The sequence below is a fragment of the Sus scrofa genome, chromosome 3, assembly GCF_054392235.1.
Source record: "Sus scrofa isolate SSC_HxYL_T2T_F1_AM1 chromosome 3, Sscrofa_HxYL_maternal_Yorkshire_Landrace_v2.0, whole genome shotgun sequence".
Lineage (NCBI taxonomy): Eukaryota > Metazoa > Chordata > Mammalia > Artiodactyla > Suidae > Sus > Sus scrofa.
The window spans coordinates 6183791-6202709 of NC_139385.1; the positions used below are offsets into that span (position 1 = coordinate 6183791).

At 52.2% G+C, this 18919-nt stretch overlaps 2 protein-coding genes across 7 annotated transcripts in view; one reads left to right on the forward strand and one right to left on the reverse strand.

Annotated features, from left to right (window-relative positions):
- The window catches only part of KPNA7 (karyopherin subunit alpha 7), a 129460-nt gene that overhangs the window by 88653 nt on the left and 21888 nt on the right, over positions 1–18919 (reverse strand). For 3 of the 6 annotated variants that reach the window (XM_085015435.1, XM_085015434.1, XM_085015433.1), the window contains exons 3-5: positions 8736–8946; positions 8304–8644; positions 422–512 (exon numbers count right to left, since the gene is read on the reverse strand). The gene's annotated coding sequence lies outside the window, so the exon portion shown is untranslated. Of the gene's footprint in view, positions 1–421; positions 513–8303; positions 8645–8735; positions 8947–9885; positions 10148–11669; positions 11847–18919 lie in introns of all 6 variants that reach the window. The other 3 variants (XM_085015436.1, XM_085015437.1, XM_085015432.1) reach the window with 2 other exon arrangements.
- Positions 1–18919, forward strand: part of MYH16 (myosin heavy chain 16) — a 48941-nt gene that overhangs the window by 23452 nt on the left and 6570 nt on the right. The window contains 17 exon segments of the mRNA XM_085016574.1: positions 807–893; positions 1110–1273; positions 2432–2502; positions 3234–3292; positions 3939–4025; positions 5138–5378; positions 6222–6341; positions 7888–8015; positions 8384–8464; positions 8466–8560; positions 9721–9853; positions 11055–11274; positions 12572–12618; positions 12621–12710; positions 12803–12906; positions 17207–17399; positions 18556–18759. Of these exon segments, the coding sequence (XP_084872700.1) occupies positions 807–893; positions 1110–1273; positions 2432–2502; positions 3234–3292; positions 3939–4025; positions 5138–5378; positions 6222–6341; positions 7888–8015; positions 8384–8464; positions 8466–8560; positions 9721–9853; positions 11055–11274; positions 12572–12618; positions 12621–12710; positions 12803–12906; positions 17207–17399; positions 18556–18759 (2124 nt within the window).

Genomic DNA, 18919 nt, shown 5'->3' on the forward strand with positions numbered 1-18919 from the left:
GTATTTCGGAACGCCCTCTTCCCATCCTGGATTGAAAACGCTAATAATGTAACGAAGACATGACTTGGGAAAAATCAGTAAGGGGCCTTTCCGTGGAAAAGGAACAATGAATGGAATAATTTCTAATAAATAATGGGGCTGTCAAAGTGTAAAAGCTCAGGCAGGTCTAAGAGGGTCTCTGACGGCTGTAGGTGGGACCGGAGGAGGTGGCGGTGACTCTGGTGGCAAAGTGCAGCTGCTGTCAGCCATGCGATTTTACAAAACGGTGACGGGTTCTCAGGGAGATTTTAACAACAACTAGTATATCTCCGTGTTCATGGGAGACCGTTTTTTTAAAACTGCAGTGTGTACTAAATGCAAAAAAAGCAGAAAGAGGAGCTGGGTTCTAGGGTCAGAAAAGTATAAAGAGTCATTTACTTACACGAGTGCCTGGATGGAACCTCAAATGTGTGGCTGCAGAATTATGCTCCACGGCGCTGACCATCCAGAGCAAGGTCAGATGTCCAGCATCCCTGAAAGCACCCACAAAGTGCCAGTGAGGCCCCCAGTTGTTGTGACCGCTAGAAGCCCAAGAGCTTTCCTGCATGCCCCATGGAGAACCAGAGCCCCCGACTGAGGCCTGGGGGCCCACCTGCGGCCGATGAGGGATGGGTCTGCCCCGGCCTCACCCACCACCAGGAGCAGGTGCTCTGTACCCGATCCCTGAGGACCCCGCAACTCAGCTGGGAAGTCGGGGCGGAGAACCAGCTCTGCCCAGCTGCTCCTGCCTGCTTTGTGGGACACACGTTTTTTATCTTTTCTTCCAGAAAACCCTTGACGACCTGCAAGCTGAGGAGGACAAGGTGAACCACCTGACCAAGAGCAACAGCAAGCTCAGCACCCAGATCCACGAGGTAACACCCCGTCGCCGGGCCCAACTTTACAGCACGACAGCCAGGGCCTCTTCCTAGGGCACAGGGGCCTCAGATACATTCTGAGACCTGGGAAGTGAGGGCCTTTCTGATGCCACAGCTAAGGAGCCAGGCCTGGTCTGGTTCTTTACTGCGTTCTGGGCTCAGACACCTCCCCTCCGCTATTGCCACTTTTTTTTTTTTTTTTTGTCTCTGTAGCTGGAGGGTAACTGGGAACAGGAAAAGAAAATCCGGGCGGAAGTGGGAAAGGCTCGCCGGAAAGCCGAGAGTGACTTGAAGATGACCATCCGTAACCTCACCGAGATGGAGCGGTCCGAGATGGATCTTGAGGAGGTGGTGAGATGCCATCTTTCACTTGGCCCGTCACAGTATTAGCAACATCTTAGCACTTCCGGCACCAGGAACTTGCCGAGGGCTTCACGAGTGATTAATGCATGTCCCCTGTGTCTGCTCTGGGCCAGGAGCTGTGCCCAGCTTGGAGGATGAGGAAGGGAAGAGAAGGCACTTCCCAACTCTCAGGGAGCTTTCCTTAGCCTCACCCGGGACCTGTTGGGCGCTGGAAAGGAGACTGCGTCTAAGCAATGCACCCGCCCCAGAGGGCAGGGCGTCTTTGCAGAAACCTACAAACCGGGATCCCAAAAATCACAAGCAGGGAGTTCCCTGGTGGTCTAGTGGTCAGGACTCGGTGCTTTCCCCACTGCAGCTTGGGTTCCGCTCCGGGTTTGGAAACTGAGATCCCACATCAAGCCGCTGCACACGGCAACCACACACAAAAAAATCACAAGCAGTCGAGGGGGTGTTATCACTATCACCCTGGCAATAACGTGGAGGACAGACACGGTGAAGAAAAACTGGAAGCTGGAGAGCTACTGTAATAGTCCACGCATATAAGCTGAAACTGAGTAAGAGGCCAAGGGGATAGAGATAAGGAGTCAGGCAGAATTTGGACAGTGCACCTTTGACATATACTTGCCAAGGCAGTTCTAGAATACCACAGATGGCCAAGAGGGGCACGTGCAGATAAATGTGCCCTTCAGCACGTTTTGGGGGGGAGGTCCCTGCCCCGCTCCCCACCTGCTGGGGCTCTGGCATCCTAGTTCTCACACATCAGGAGGACACAGCCTTTTGAGGCAAGTTTTCCCTAAAAAGGCCAAGCAGTGGTGTGCTTCTGGAGTCCCTAGAATGTAAGCTGCCCAAGCAGTGACCTCTGTCTGATTTGTTCACTGATGCGTCCCTGGAACCCCAGACAACGTCTGGCACGAGGAGGGACTCGATAAACAGGAGGCAAATGAATAAATGCACCAGTGAGTGAGTGAGCGAGAAGCCAGGGGAGCAGATTCTGGGGCTCTGTAGGGCGACCGGTCTCATCTGTAGGGTGAGAAGGCCAGGGGTCAAGAGTCAGTGGGTCTCAGCAGGACCAAGGTCTCCCCGCAGCGCCAGTTCCATTCCCGCACCAGCTGGCTGATCTAGCATTTTCTCAGGAGGTCAACCATCCTCTTGCAGGAGAGACATGGAAACAGTTCGGTCAACTCTAAATATGAGGACGAGCAGTCTCTGAATTCCACGCTGCAGCGGAAACTCAAGGAACATCCAGGTCTGTTGGGACAGGGGAGACCAGCCCAGGCCTTTTTTGTTTAATTTTCTTATTATAGTTGATTTACAATGTTCCGTCAATGTCTGCTGTACAGCAAAGTGACCCGGTTACACATACACATACCTTCTTTTTTTCACACTATCCTCCATCAGGCTCCGTCGCAAATGATTGGATAGAGTTCCCTGTGCTGTGCAGCAGGATCGCACTGCTGATTCACTCCAGATGCAACAGTTTGCATCTACCAACCCCAAACTCCCAATCCCTCCCTGCAAAAAAGAAACTTGGAGAACAGACCTGTGGTTGCCAAGGGGGAGGGGGAGGGAGGGGGATGGACTGGGAACCCGGGCCTTTGCTCACATCGGCTGATCGGCTGCTTCCAGAGCCCTGGGAGACTGACCCATGTCCACCTGGCACCGGGTACATTCGAAGTCCTTACAGTGGCCACAGGGCCCTGCACACTCTGGCCCCTGCTCCTTCCCAGCTTGTCACCCACTGTTCCCCCCACACTCTGTACAGCTCCGCCAGCCCCTTGTGGGGTCTCGCACACCCCAGCCTCCCTCCCGCCTCGGGACCCCTGCACACACCCTCTGTGCCCTGCTCCCCTCTGCTTCGGACAGCGCCCCTCATATGCTGAGCTGCCTTCCATCCTTTCCGTTGTAAAAGGCCAGGGGTAGCTCTCTAACTTCACACGGGAGAGAGACAGCCCCCTGGTCTGTTGATCTGCCTCTAGGCCCGAATTGAGGAGCTGGAGGAAGAGCTGGAGGCTGAGAGGGCCATGAGGGCCAAGGTAAGTGAATTACGTCTCCCCCTGCGGGAGTCGAAAGACCCCGTGCAGCCACGTTCCAAGCTTGGGCAGAAACTCATGCTCAGGAAGCCTAGAGAGAGGAGGATGGGATTCGCTGCTTCTTGAGCACCTACAGTGTGCCAGGCCCTGTGCTACACATGCACATCAGTGACCATGTGAGATGCCGAGATGCTTCTTTGTGGTGTGGTCCAAGGAGAGGCAGTGACGTTAGGCCGAGGACTTGAAGATGGAATTCAACAGGCAGATGTGGGAAGGAGTTTCCAGGCAAAGAGAACCAAATGGCACCTATGTGCACAGGCACGAGGTGAGAGAGGAGGAGCCAAGAGCAGACGGAGCCTTGAGGGCAGGGAGCCTAGAGGGGACCAGGCCAGAAAGCTGATGGGAGATGAATCTAACAGCTCCAGATTCGGCCAAGCTGGGCTGGGGTCGGGATGGGCACTAAGGCCCACCCAGCGCAGGGAAGAGGACAGACCACCCTTGGCTGAGCATGAGGAGTGGTAGGCAGGGCACAGGCCCCCCAAGTGCAGGCCCCCGGCCTCACAGACATGATGTGGTCATCAGTCTGTCCCAGAGAAAGAGGGGCTCTTGGACGGCCACGTTCAATGTCATTCATTTCATCTCCCTCCAGGTGGAGAAACAGCGCAGTGACCTGTCCCGGGACCTTGAGGACCTCAGTGACAGGCTGGAAGAGGCTGGGGGAGCCACGTCTGCTCAGGTACCCGGGAACCCCAATTCCTGCCTGCCTGCAGGGAGGAAAAATGCTGGACCATGAGCAGGGGGATAAAGACCAGTTAGTTCTTGCTAAATCCCCAGGGCTACCTTGAGGAGAAACCAATTAATAAGAAAGAACAGGCAAGAGAAGGAATTCCCATTGTGGCTCAGTGGGTTAAGAACCCGAATGGTATCCATGAGGATAGGGTTCGATCCCTGGCCTCACTCAATGGGTTAAGGATCCGCCATTGCCATTGCCACAAGCTGTGGTGTAGGTTGCAGACACGGCTTGGATCCCGAGTTGCTGTGGCTGTGGCATAGGCCAGCAGCTGCAGCTCCAATTCAGTCCCTAGCCTGGGAACTTCGGAATGTCACAGGTGCAGCTCTAAAAAGATTTTTTAAAAAAGAAGAATAGGCAAGAGAGGGGCTGGTTTGGCCCCACTTTGTTCAGGAGCTCGTTGGTTTGGTGGTGTTACTGGAAGAGGGATTTGGACTGAATGCAGTGTATTAAAAGAACGTTTGAGAAGCAGCGAGAGCGGGAGAGGACTGCCATTGGAGAGAGTTTGTTACATTCCCAAGAAGAAGGGCGGCCCCACAAGGGTCACGGGGGAGGCACCAGGGCAGTCCAGAGGCAGAGGGAGGGGGGCTGTAGCTAAGCACCTTTATTGTGGTTTCCGAGGAAGGAAGGGGTGAGGCAGAAGAAGCAGATTTAGGATCAGCTGGTTTAGACAATTTCAGTGGCTCCGGGACCCAGGAGCTGCCCCTAGGTGCCCGGCATCCACCCCTGGGGTGACGAGGGCAGGTGGATAGTGGCTGAGAGTGTGAGGGCTCCACAGGGTAGGGGATTGGGGTGTAGGCTCTAGACTGGTTGGTTTGCATTTGAAATCAGGTTGTGTGCCATCTCTAGAAATCAGCTAACCCTGGAGGGACCGTCCTTCCTGGGTGGCAAAGCCTCAGATGTCAAAGCCACAGGAATAGACAAGGCGTTTAATACCCTGTAGGACCGGCCTTTCAGTCAGGACATCCCCTTGTGGGGTGTGGGAAGGCCAGGGGACCACAGAGCAGGTGGCGGCATCCAGGCGGCCAGCCCGTAAGCCCTGCTTCTGCTCTCCCCAGATCAAGCAGAACCGCAAGCGGGAGGCCGAGCTGCTGAAGCTGTGACGGGAGCTGGAGGAGGTGGCCCTGCAGAGCGAGGCGGCGGCCTCCACGCTGCGCAAGAAGCATACAGACTCCATGGCTGAGCTGACCGAGCACTTGGAGAACCTGCAGAGGGTCAAGTCCAAGCTGGAGGACAAGCAGGTTATGAAGGCCAAGATCGACGACCTCAGCGCCAGCGTGGAGACCGTGCAGAATCCAAGGGGAGGGGACACCCCCGCAGAGCCTTCCGGAATAGCCCCTGAGCCCCAAGCAAGGAGGGCCCAAGACACATTCTAGATACTGTGAAGGGAAGCAAGGGAAGCGAGAGGGACCTGGCAGAGACACTGCTGGCTGGGGGTTTAACCTTGGCCAAGGTGCCTAAGCCAATCGTGCCTCTGTTTCTCCATCTGTAGAGTGGGACAACAACAATCCCTACCTCAGAGCGCTCTTGTTAGGGCTACGACAACCCCTGGCACAGAAGCAAAGCTCCATAAATGTGAGCTATTCTTATCAGGACATTGGTGTGACTGTCCCCTCGAGGAGCTGGAGACACGGTAGGAGAGGCGAGATAAGGGCAGTCATTGCCACAATGACAAATTGATACACGGCAAGCGAGAAAATTAAGTTAGCCGCTCAGCATGCGTTTATCCAGCACCTGCCACAGGAAGAGCCATCTAGGGACACAGGGAAGGGGGAAGCTCCAAAGGTGGGCAGAGATGCTGCTTCCGGGGTCCAGGTCCCAGCCAACGGGCGTCTCCCAGCTTCAGACACTCGCAAGGCATCTTCGGAGTTCCTGTTTCATCTGCAGACTCCTGCCCTGACACTGGCGTTTTCTTATCGGGCAAGGTCAGCAGGGGTCCGGAACGGAGGGGCTGTGGGCCGACCCAAAGGCTCTGGCTTTATGTTGATAGAAAATGGTGAGCCACTGGGGGTTCCTGAGACAGAGACTTCTGGAAGGATGAGGCAGGTGGCCTGGGAGGCTGCACTAGGGGAACCCAGGTGGGAAGCAGGGAGGGCCTGGCCCCGGCCTCCCATTTCCTCAGTGGGTTGGTCCTCCCTGAGCAGATGAATGCTGAGGCCCACGTCCGAATGCTGGAAGATAACTTATCAGAAGCCAACGCCAAGGTGGCTGAGCTGGAGTGGAAGCAGGCGGAGATCAATGCCATCAGGACCCGCCTCCGAGGTGAGCCTGCCCCCCCCGTGAGCCCGCCCCTCTCCGCAGCTTCCTGCTTCCTAAGGGACAGAGCAGGGAATGGAGCAGGGATCCTGAAGGAAAGTGAAAAGGCACCTAGGCCCCTCCCAGAGCTTCCCTGACCTTGGAAAATGCACATCCCCTGGGATGAGACAAGGAGATTTCTTTCACCCTCTGAGTACCGCCCGTAACACCTTGCCAGGGCGAAAGAGGGCACACTAGTCGAAACATTTTCACATCGGTGCTTTCAATCCCCCCCAGGAGATCAGCAGCAGGGGCAGCAATACTGACAAAATGGGATTTTCCAACACGTTAAAACCTGACCTGCATACTAACCAGCGAACCTGTGTCACTAATGAGGGAACCAGGCAATGGTAACGCAGCCTTTGAAAAGCATCTGAGGGCTGGAGATCTGGAGATTTATACACCCAGTCGGGAAAGTAACGGCTAAGTTAGATGCCAGACTGGCCCGTGTGGCCTACGGGACAACAATACTGCAACCTCGAGGTTGGATTTGGGGCTTTTTCTACCAGAAGAAATTCTTTGCATCCTTAGGTCAAAAATAATGCACAGCTCATCGATATGCAAGTTAACATCTAGCTTCACAGAGGCTGAGCTCTAAACAGGGGTAAACCTTTTTTTTTTTTTTTTTTGCTTTTTAAGGCTGCACTCGTGGCATATGGAAGTTCCCAGGCTAGGTGTCCCATCGGAGCTACTGCTGCCAGCCACAGCCACAGCCAGGCGGGATCCGAGCTGCGTCTGCAACCTACAGCACAGCTCATGGCAACGCCAGATCAGTGACCCACTGAGCGAGGCCAGGGACGGAACCCACATCTTCATGGATACTAGTTGGATTCGTTTCCGCTGTGCCACAACAGGAACTCTGGGGTAACACAAGTCAAGCAAAGGTGCATTTCCCTGGAGAAGCGAACACTCCTCAGGCAGGAACTTAGACAGCGCTCCGGTTTGACACCACAGAACCTACAGGCATCCTGTGGCCTTATTTCCCACACCCTGACTACTTTTAAACATCAGTATCCCCACTTGATGGATAAGAAAAGTGAAACTCAGAGAGATGAAGTGACTTGCCCATGGACACAAAACTGAAGACTCTCGGAGCAGAACCAGAAACCCTGGCTCGTTCTCTCCGGCTCAGACACCTCCTCTTGCTGGCCTCTGGCCCTTCCAATGGGTCCCCAAATGACAGGAGTGTAGGCTCTGGGACTGTGACAAATGCACTTTTCAAGCAAACACTGTTTTCTCCAAAAGTCTTTGCTGTACCTCCTGCCAGGGGCTGGGGCTTTGTTATCTGAAGCTGCTTATCCCACGCGAGTTACGTCAATGTTGGCGACCCTTGGGCACTTGTCCCCTCCGGGGGCCCATGTCACTTGGGCAGCTGATGGGGTGGTCTCCATGCGCCCCATTCCAGCTCAGCGGGCCACGCCGCCATAGTGATGGGTACTTTGGGAGCGAGGCTTAGGTTCTGGCTGGGAGCCAGTTCTCCACCTAATGCTTCTTCCCTTCCCTCCTCACCCAGCTGAAAACAGTGAACTGAGCCAGGAACAGGAAGAATCCCAGAGCCGCCTCAATCAAATCCTGCGGATAAAGACATCACTGACGTCGCAGGTGGACGATTACAAGAGGCAGCTGGATGAAGAGTCCAAGGTTGGTTTGGGGCGGGGGAGGGGGACAGAGCTGCCTCCTCGAGGAAGGTGACACGTTATGAAGATGTAGAAGGGATGCGAAGAATACGTGATTATTCCACAGCAAGGGAGAACGTTACCTGCGAAACCAGAGTTTGCTGCGTGCAGGCATGCAACTAAATGAAATTAAGGAAACAGCGTATCCCTGCGGACAACCGCTGGAAGAAATTAGGGAGAATTAAAGCCTGATGGCTTGGATTGTAGACTCCTGGGTCTCTCCCCCCCTTTACCTGCTGCTTTACTCACTTACCTGATACTGTTGATTGACACCACGAGTCTCTAAGTCCTCCTGGCCGTGGGGCCTCTGACAGGCCCGTCTGGTCCCCGCAGTCCCGCAGCGCGGCCGTGGGGAGTCTCGCCAACACCAAGCATGACCTGGACCTGATCAAGGAGCAGCTGGAGGAGGAGCAGGGGCGGCAAGTCGGAGCTGCAGCGCCTTGTGTCCAAACTCAAGACCAAGTATGAGACGGGTGCCATCCAGAGGATGGAGGAGCTGGAGGAGACCAAGTGAGCATCACTCTGTGCCCAGGAAGCAGCAGGTGCGCAGGCGGGCGACAAGGTCTGAGCTCAGTCTCCTCTGAGGCCGGGGTCCTGCCCAGGAGAAGGGGGGACGAGTGTCTGAACGGAGGAGCCCACTGCGTGCCCCGCCGCCTTCAGCTCCCGTCTTCAAGGGCTCTCTTACCTACATCCTCTGCCCAGATGTGCTCAGGAAGCTTCCACAGGCCTGGTGGGTCTGGGGCAGGGCCCCTTGGAGATGCTGGGAGGACCCAGGCCGCACTCCGGGGAGGGGCCCCCCTCGGCCAGGTCCCCAGCTCTGTGGTCAACGCCCTCGAGTCCTTGGAGCCTTCTTCCTCCTTCACAAACCAGAGACACAAACGCGGTGTTTGACAGGCCTGAGGAAATAGGAGCGGACATGTGAACACATCTCTGAGCTGCCCTCTTGCACAAGAAGGAGCTGGCGTGGGTGCCCGTGGGCCCAGGCACCCAGGGAAGGCCTGTGTGTGAGCCTCCTGTGCCAGGCAGGGAGGGGACCCCAGCCTGCTCGCTGGTGCCTGCCATCCTCTGGAATCTGCGGTGAGGGCAGTAAGCGTGGGCCTTCCAGCCGACAACAGCCTTCATCTGGACCTCTTCATACACTGAGCCTCCACCTGCCTTCCTGCAGCACCGCCTCCTGCCCTCCAGCTCTTGCCTGTTGTCTACGGAGAGCTTCCAGGGCCGCCTGGTCCCACCCCAGGCTCTCCTTCTGGGCTAAACCTAAATTTCAAACCTTCCCCCGTCTCTGCCCGGAACCCCTTCCCCAGACACCCACAGGGTCCCTGCCTTTCCACGCATGCCCCTCTCGGCTTTATTTTTCTGTAGCACTGACGTCATTTTTGTTGTGTATCGTCCCCCTTCTAGAACAGAAATTCACAAGAGCGGGGCTCTTGGTCTGTTTTTATTCACTGATGTTTCCCTAATGCCTAGAGCGAGACCTGTTAATGCCAGAGCAGAACCAGTCCCTGTTTGTTGAGTGGACGACTGGACAGGGGCTGCCCTGCTCTAAACACCCCCCCCACCCCCGTTGCCTGCATCTTTCTCACGGTGACACCAGAGCTCAGTGCCACACCGGCCTCCCTGCCCGTGGGCTCCTATGTTTCCTTGATGGCCCTTCTTGCCCTCATTCACAGGCGGAAACTAGCCGCCAGGCTCCAGGAAGCAGAAGAGGCAGCAGAAACGGCCCAGGCCCGGGCCGCCTCCCTCGAGAAAAATAAACAGAGACTCCAGGCAGAAGTGGGGGACCTCACCCTTGACTTGGAGAAGGTCAGAGGGGCAAACCTTCCAAGGCTGCTTACATGCCAGGTCCAAGGGCCCACGGGCAGCTGGATGGGACTGTCACATGTCAGGTCCGCAGGAAGCAACAGGTGGCCAGGAGGGTAAAACACTCAGGCCCACTAGACATGCGCTTCTGCTGGAACATGTCTATATGCTCATGATTCGGAGAGCTTCACACTCAAGCAGCCACTATTTAAACAGGCCCGTGACACGTGCAGGGGTTGACTGGCAAGATGCTACTGTGCAGCATACAGAACCACATTCAGTGTCCTGGGATCAACTCTAGTGGGAAAGAGTATTTTGAATATATATATAACTGAATTACCTTGCTATAGAGTAGAAATTATCTCAACATTGTTAAATCAACTATATTTCAGTTAAAACAACAACAACAACAACAAAAATAAATAAATAGGTCCATGACGAAGATAAAACTCAGCCCCAGGAAGTCCTGGAACCTACTGCCCCTGTTCCCCTTCCTCTCATGCAACCCATGTCCCACACACTTTTTGTGACCACATAATCCTTTGTGCATCTCTGATTCACACTTCTTTGCCAGTCTCTGGCAGGATGAAATAAGATTTCCCCTGGAACACACCACTTGATCCAGATAAGGTCAGAGCCGTGTAAGAGGCTCCGGAAAAAAAGTCCTAAAACCCCAACTAGGTTTTGTTCCCCACCCCCCAAATTAAGAAAAGAGCAGAAATTTACATCGAATATTGCACCGCAGCAAAAACATGGTTGCTGGGGAATAATGAGGAAGATGGAAGGGCTATGCAAAATAATGCCTAAGGATAATCAGGATTGATTTGCCAGAAAAATAATATCCCACCCACCTCCTGTACAACATATATGAGTGTATTATAGAGGAATTCGTCATGGAGAGTTAAGTGAAGTCACAGATCTCAGAGGACCACTGAGGCCCAGCTCCCTCATTGTCCACCCGAGAAAATCCTTGCCTGGGAAGACAAGGTGGACGGCCAAGGTCACACACCCAGAAGTAGAAGTTTTAGACCCAGACCGTAACTCCCTCTGGACTCCCCGTTCTGTGCGCGGGCTGTCCGTGTCGGAATCTATCCCAATTCCTAAGACGTCTGTGGTCCTCAGAGTTGCCAGGAAGGGAGGGGGCAGACAGCAAGGAGAGGGCAAGAAAGGCAAGGCCCCTGATACCCGCCCCACCTCGCTGCAGGCCAACGCTGCCGCCGCCGCCGCCCTGGACAAGAAGCAGCGGGTCTTTGACAAGATGCTGGCCGAGTGGCAGCAGAAGTGTGAGGAGCTGCAGGTGGAGGTGGACACGTCGCAGAAGGAGTGCCGCACGTACATGACCGAGAGCTTCAAGATCAAGACCGCCTACGAGGAGTCCCTGGAGCACCTGGAGTCGGTGAAGAAGGAGAACAAGACTCTGCAGGGTGAGTCTGGGGGCAGGCAGCCCGGCCTGCAGGGACGAGGACACTGCCAGGTCCCCTTCTGCCTGCACGTGTCATGGGTCTGAACACCCAGTGCGTAGAAGGTGCACAATCAATGGTGTCGACTAGCAGGTGCTTTAGCGAAGCACTTGGGCATGCAGCAGTGTGACTTTGGGCGGGTGAGTGACCTAGCCTTTCTGTGCCTCAGCTTTCTTATCTGTCAAATGGGGAAATAACCCTGCTTTCCTGGTAAGGCTGTTGCAATAATGAAATAAGACAAAAATGTGTCAAGTCCTCACTCAGCGGAGCAGCTCATCAAAGAAGGGCTCAGTAGATGTGAGATACTGAGCCTTACGTCTGTCACACGGAGACGATATATGTGCAGATGCATGTCTTACACGCAGGCGTCTCGGGCTGGGATTTCATTCTCTTGGATGTTGCTTGAAAAGTCCCTCTTCTGCTGAGTGGCAGACATGAAATCGTAGTCCGTGGAGGGGCTCCTCAGTCTGGGTTGCCGCATCCTGCCTTCTCCTCAGGGTTGTATCTGCGTCCCAGGGGTGGTTGATGTAGTGTCCCTGCAATGGAGGGTAGCTGCAGATGAACCTCGACTGTCCCCAAAGCTGCCCAAGGTCCTATGAGTCCCTTCCAGGGGAGCTCTCTGCTTCGAGGAGACAATCTCTGGAGTCAAGTGTTTGAGGTATAAGGCCTCTGCTTTCTTTATCTCAAAAGGCTAAGTACTGAAGGACTTGGGCATCAAGTAAAAGATGGGGTTAAAGAGTGGGGAGGATGGAGTTCCCGTCGTGGCGCAGTGGTTAACGAATCCGGCTAGGAACCACGAGGTTGAGGGTTCGATCCCTGGCCTTTCTCAGTGGGTTGGGGACCCGGCGTTGCTGCGAGCTGTGGTGTGGGTTGCAGACATGGCTCGGATCCCACGTTGCTGTGGCTCTGGCGTAGGCCGGTGGCTACAGCTCCAATTAGACCCCTAGCCTGGGAGCCTCCATATGCTGCGGGAGCAGCCCTAGAAAAGGTAAAAAGACAAAAAAAAAAAAAAAAGAAAAAGAAAGAAAGAAAGAAAAAGAAAAAAGACTGGGGAGGAAGAGCTGGACCAGATATAGGCTGCCTGAACTAGGAGAGGCAAGAAGATAGGAGGGGATGCTGATGCTGAGGGTCCCTGCCTGTTTCCCCCACCAGCTCCCGGTGCAGGGGAGAGGAGATAGGGGAAGAGCCATGTCACCTGCTGTGACCCCCGGGAGGCTGGCAGTCCTCATGTTTCTTATTAACAAGCATGTTTCTCTTGCAGAGGAGATAAAGGAACTGATTGATCAGCTGGGTGAGGGAGGACAGAGTATATACATGAGCTGCAGAAGATGAAGAAAAAGTTGGAGATTGAGAAGGAAGAACTCCAGGTGGCCCTGGCGGAAGCCGAGTCTTCCCTGGAGGTAACCACGTGGTCATCACCCTGGGGGCTAGTCCTTGGCCAGGGACCATATACCTGCTGGGCCAGGAAGGCCAACATTTATATTCCTTGCAGGTTGAAGAGAGCAAGGTGATTCGAATTCAGCTGGAACTGGCTCAGGTTAAAGCTGACATCGACCGGAGAATTCACAAGAAAGAGGAGGAATTTGAAGCTACGAGGTAGGGGGCCTACGGGAAGGGTGTCTCCCCTTAGGTAGCATGATGGAGCAGAGTCCAGAAGCCTGGGTCTCTGCCACCTATGAGTCATGTGAGCTTGAGCAATTTAGGCAAACCTCCCTGAACCTGTTTGCTCATCTGTAAAATGGGAATAATGATGGTACCTTAAACTGATGTGGTACTCCTGGTTTATACTTAAAAATATAGCACTTTGGTATATAAACTAAAAACCCCATGAGAAAATAACTCAACTCAAAATTGGGTACAGCAGAGTTCCCGTCCTGTCTCAGTGGTTAGCGAATCCAACTAGGAACCATGAGGTTGCGGGTTCGATCCCTAGCCTCACTCAGTGGGTTAAGAATCCGGTGTTGCCATGAGCTGTGGTGTAGATCACAGACATGGCTTGGATCCCACGTTGCTGTGTCTGTGGTGTAGGCCGGCAGCTACAGCTCCGATGAGACCCCTAGCCTGGGAACCTCCATATGCCGTGGGAGTGGCCCTAGAAAAGGCAAAAAGACAAAAAAAAAAAAAAATTGGGTAAAAGACTTGAATGGACATTTCTCCAAAGAAGCTGTACAGATGGCCAATAAGCATATGGAAAGATGCTCAATATCATTAGTCACTGGGGAAGTACAAATCCAAACTGCAATGAGATACCACGTCACTCGCATCCAATAAACAGAAAAATAACAAGTGTTGGCAAGGATGTGGAGAAACCGGAACTCTTGTGCACTGTTAGTTGGAATGATAAATGGTATAGCTGCTGTGGAAACAGTATGGAGGCCCCTCAAAAAGTTTGAAATGGAATTACTATAGGCAGGATCCAACAATTCTGCTTCTGAGTATATACCCACGAGAATTACAATCGGGGCTTTCAGAGGTGTTTATAGACCCATGTTCAGTACAGCATTTTAGAGCTTAAATGTGGATGCACCCCAAATGTTCACTGATGAATGAATGGATAAACAAAATGTGGAATTTTTTTCTTTTACATAGTCTTTTCCATTATGGTTTATTTCAGGATACTGCATATCGTTCCCAGTGCTATACAGTAGGATCTTGTTGTTTATCCATCCTACATATAATGCTTTACATCTGCTAGTCCCAACCCAATCCAAGCTTCCCTCGTTTCCACGCCCTCCTGGCAACCACAGGTCTGTTCTCTATGTCTGTGCGTCTGTGTCTGTTTCATAGATAAGTTCGCCTGTGTCGTATTTTAGATTCCACGTGTAAGTGATATTGTGTGGCATCGATCTTTCTCTTCCTGACTTTGCTTAGTATGATAATCTTTAGGTTTATGCATGTAGTTGCAGATGGCATTAGTTCGTACTTTTTACGGCTGAGTAATACTCCATTTTATGTGTGTACCACATCTTCTTTATCCATTCATCCATTGATGGACATTTGGGTTGTTTCCATGTCTTGGCTATTGTAAACAGTGCTGCTGTGAACAGAAGGATGCATGTATCTTTCCGAATTATAGTTTTGTCCAGATATATGTCCAGGAGTGGGATTCCTAAATGATACGGCAACTCTGTCGTTAGTTTTTTGAGAATCCTCCATACTGTCCTCCACAGTGGTTGCACCAACTTACATGCCCACCAACACCCTCTCCCGTATTTGCTATGCATACAATGGAATCGTATTCCGCCTTAAAAAGGAAGGAAATTCTGACACCTGCTACGACATAGTTGAAACCTGAGGACAGGATGCTGAGAGAAATAAGCCAGTCACAATAAGACAAATACTGTATGATTCCATGTATACGGAATACTTAGAAGAATTGTCAAAATCAGAAACAGTGGTTGCCAGGGGCTGATAGGGTGGGGAGAGGTTCGAAATGAGGGAGTTACTGCTTCATGGGTGCAGAGTTTCAGTTTTACGAGATGGAAAGAGTTCTGGAGATGGATGGTAGAAATGATAGCACAACATTAGGAATGTATTGAACACCACTGAGCTGTATTCAAAAACGGTTAAGGCAGTAAATTGTATGTACCAAGGTGGGGGGGCTGTGAGACAGGTGCAATTATCCCATCTGAGATATTAGGCTAATGAGAGCTTCCTCATCACCTCTCTGGGACGTGAAAATTAAATGAGACTGTAGATATGAGAGCACATGTTAATCTGAAAAGCCATACAGATACGCATTATTACTAACATGAGCCCTTAGAAAACATCTAACACGCCACGGAAAGGAACTGACTTGTTGACTCAATGGTTTTTAGCTGTGCAGCCAATCACTACAATTTTTTAAAAATTTATTTTATTTATTTATTTTTTGTCTTTTTGCTATTTCTTTGGGCTGCTCCCGCGGCATATGGAGGTTCCCAGGCTAAGGGTCTCATCGGAGCTGTAGCCACCGGCCTACGCCACAGCCACAGCAACGCAGGATCCGAGCCGCGTCTGCGACCCACACCATAGCTCATGGCAACACCAGATCCTTAACCCACTGAGTGAGGCCAGGGATCGAACCCGCAACCTCATGGTTCCTAGTCAGATTCGTTAACCACTGCGCCACGACGGGAACTCCCCAGTCACTACAATTTTAGAACATTTTCATCTACCTCTCCCCTCAAGGAAACCCTTATCCTTTGGCAGTCATATCCCATTTCTTTCCCCTCACCTCCCCCACTACCAGCCCTAGGCAACAATTAAGTTACTTTGTTTCTTTGGATTTGCTTATTCTAGACATTTCATATAAAGGGAATTACATAATATGCGATAACTTTGTGCCTGGCTTCCGTCACTTACCATAATGTTTTCAAACTTCATTTATGTTGGAGCATGTGTCAGTCAATATTTCATTCTTTTGTATTCCTGAATAATATTCCATTGTTTGGATATACCACATTTTGTTAGCTATTCATCAGGGGATGGACATTTGAGTTGGTTCTGCCTTCTGGCTATCATGAATAAATAATGCCTCTGGGAACATTTCTATACACGTTTTTGGGTGAACATGTTTCTATTTCTCTTAGCTATATATCCAGGAGTTCAATTTCTGGTCCTATGGTAACTCAGTATTTAACTTTTGGCAGAAATGCCACATTCTTTTCCACATCAGTTGCATCGTTTTGTGCTCCCAGTGTATGAGGATTCCAATTTCTCCATGTCGTCTTCTTCCCCCTTTGTCTTTATCTGTCTCTTTGATTATCAGCATCCCGGTGGGTGTGAACCGCATCTCCCTCCCGGCAAATGATGCTGAGCTTCTTTGACAGGCTTACTAGCTCTTTGTATATTTTGTTTGGAGATATGTCTATTCAAGTCCTTTCCCACTTTAAAAACTGGATTATTTATCTTTTTTATTGTTGTTGTTTGGCCACACCTGCGGCATATAGAAGTTTCTGGGCCAGGGATCGAATCTGAGCAGCAGCTGCAACCTATGCCACAGCTGCAGCAACACTGGATCCTTAACCCAGAGCACCACAGGGGGAACACCTTTATTTTTTATTGTAAAAGACCTTTCTTTATCCTGGATGCTAGCTAGACCCTTATCAAATGTATACTTTGCAAATATTTTCTCCCATTCTGTGGGTTGTCTTTTCATTTTATTGATAATATCCTTTGAAGCACAAAAGTTTGAAATTTTAAGGAAGTCCAATTTATCTTTTTTTTTTTTTTTTTTTGGTCCCTTGATTGTTGCCTCGAAGAGAGATATTCTGACTTGAATAGCCAAAGCTCACATTTTATAGTGAAGAAGAAAAACAAGGGCCTTAGCATCCTTTGAATTCTGACTCCATTGTGGGCTAAATAGGTGACCTTTGACATGTTTTGGGGGTTTTGTTTTTGTTTTATCTTTTTGCCACTTCTTGGGCCACTCCCACGGCATATGGAGGTTCCCAGGCTAGGGGTCTAATCGGAGCTGTAGCCACCGGCCTACACCAGAGATGCAGCAACGCGGGATCCGAGCTGCATCTGCAACCCACACCACAGCTCACGGCAATGCCGGATCTTTAACCCACTGAGCGAGGGCAGGGATCAAACCCGCAACCTCATGGTTCCCGGTCGGATTCGTTAACCACTGAGCCACGACGGGAACTCTGACATGTTTTTCATTATGTTGGAGCCTCCGTTGCCTTGCGGGGCAGTTTTCCATATTAAATAAATTGAGGTCACAAAGACACACGGCAAGCACTGACTTTCCATTCCTTTTCCCAAAGCAGGAAGCTTGAAGGGGAGATACAGTTTAATCTCACAACACGGTGGCCCAACCACACTGTTGCTGAGACCTCTCAAAAGGGAGGTTTCACACACCTGGACCAGTGGGCCCATATGCCAAGGTCTCCTCTGCTTGGACTTGCAGGAAAAACCACCAGCGGCCCAATGAGTCCTTACAGGCCAGCCTGGAGGCAGAGGCCAAGGGCCGGACAGAGGCACTTCGGCTCAAGAACAAGATGGAAACAGACCTGAATGAGATGGAAATCCAGCTGGACCATGCCAACAAAAACAACAGTGAGCTTGTGAAGACGCTGAAAAGGCTACAACAGCAAATCAAGGTAGCCATCTGGGAGCAGGAAGAACGAATTACCAAGCCAGCCATCCTCGGCCCACAGGCTCACCAGGAGCTAAGGACATGCCTGTCCAACCAGGATAAGAGCATGAGAGCAAGAATGTGGGGTGGCTGGCAGACCAGGGATCAGCAGACCAGGGATTGGGATTGTATACACGAGAGGCCCCAGGGACCAAAATCCATATCCTGGACTAATGGAAAGAGAGAAGGAGGGAAACAGGAAGTTGGGCCTCTCTTGCTTTTCAAAATAACTTATGACTCTTTAGGAATGATTTCAGACATTAAAAAAAAAAAATAAAGAACATAACACACTCATGTACCCACCACTCCCTTAAACAGAGTGGAAGTTCTGCTTTATCTCCATCTGTCTCCAGCCTGGTCTGCAGCACACGCAGGGCTGGATCCATGCATTCCACACGTGTTTGCTGGAGACCTGCCCTGTCCGGCACTGTATCAGGTGCTAGGGGTACAGGAATGGATAAAACAAACATTGGAGTTCCCGCCGTGGTGCAGTGGAAACGAATTCGTCTAGGAACCATGAGGTTGTGGGTTCGATCCCTGGCCTCGATCAGTGGGCTAAGGATCCGGTGTTGCTCTGAGCTGTGGTGTAGGCTGGCAGCTGTAGCTCAGATTTGGCTCCTAGCCTGGGAACCTCCATATGCCATGGGTGCAACCCTAAAAAAGCAAACAAAAGCAAAAAAAAAAAAAAAGAGCAAAAAAACAAACATCCCTGCAGATAGATAATAAGCAACAAATAAACAAAACTGTGGTATTAAAAATGCTGAGAAGGGCTATGGAGAAAAAATGAGACGAGTGTAGGGAGGGGGGAATTCGCCAGTAGGGGTGTAGCTGTCCGTGGTCACTGAGGAAGGCCTCCTCCTCGGGGAAGGCCCTGCTAGAAACACCAGGTGCTCGTCATCAAGAAAGCCTTGACCTTGTGCTGACCAGGCTGCACAGATCCTCCGGACAGCCGGGCCCTGCATCGCCCAGCCCCTGACCTCCCCAAGGGCAGGGCCATGCTTTGCACCACCTTCCCCTGCAGCCTCCACCTCCCCACCAGGAAGGTCAGGTCACACTCGGGCCTGGAGACTGCCCAGGCTGTGAGAGGTGGGGCTCAGGCCGGGTCCTCTTGCCCAACCCAGGACCTGCAGATCCAGAGGGACAAGGACGCCCGGCAGCACGAGGAGCTGCGGGAGCAGTACAACCTGCAGGAGCGGCGCCTGAGCCTGCTGCAGACGGAGCTGGAGGAGGTGCACTCAGCCCTGGAGGGCAGCGAGCGCTCGCGCAAGCTGCTGCAGCAGGAGGTGGTGGAGGTCACCGAGCGGCACAACGAGCTCAACGTCCAGGTACCGGGGCAGCTCCTGGCTGAGCCGTGTGGACTCCCACTCGGGGTGCTGCGGTGGGGCTGGGGCAGTGCCCAAGCCTCGTGGGCTCCCCTCAATACTCAGGGGTAGGTGGCGTCCCCTCTCAGCAGATCCTCAGGACTCACCTAGAGCTTTCTCTGTT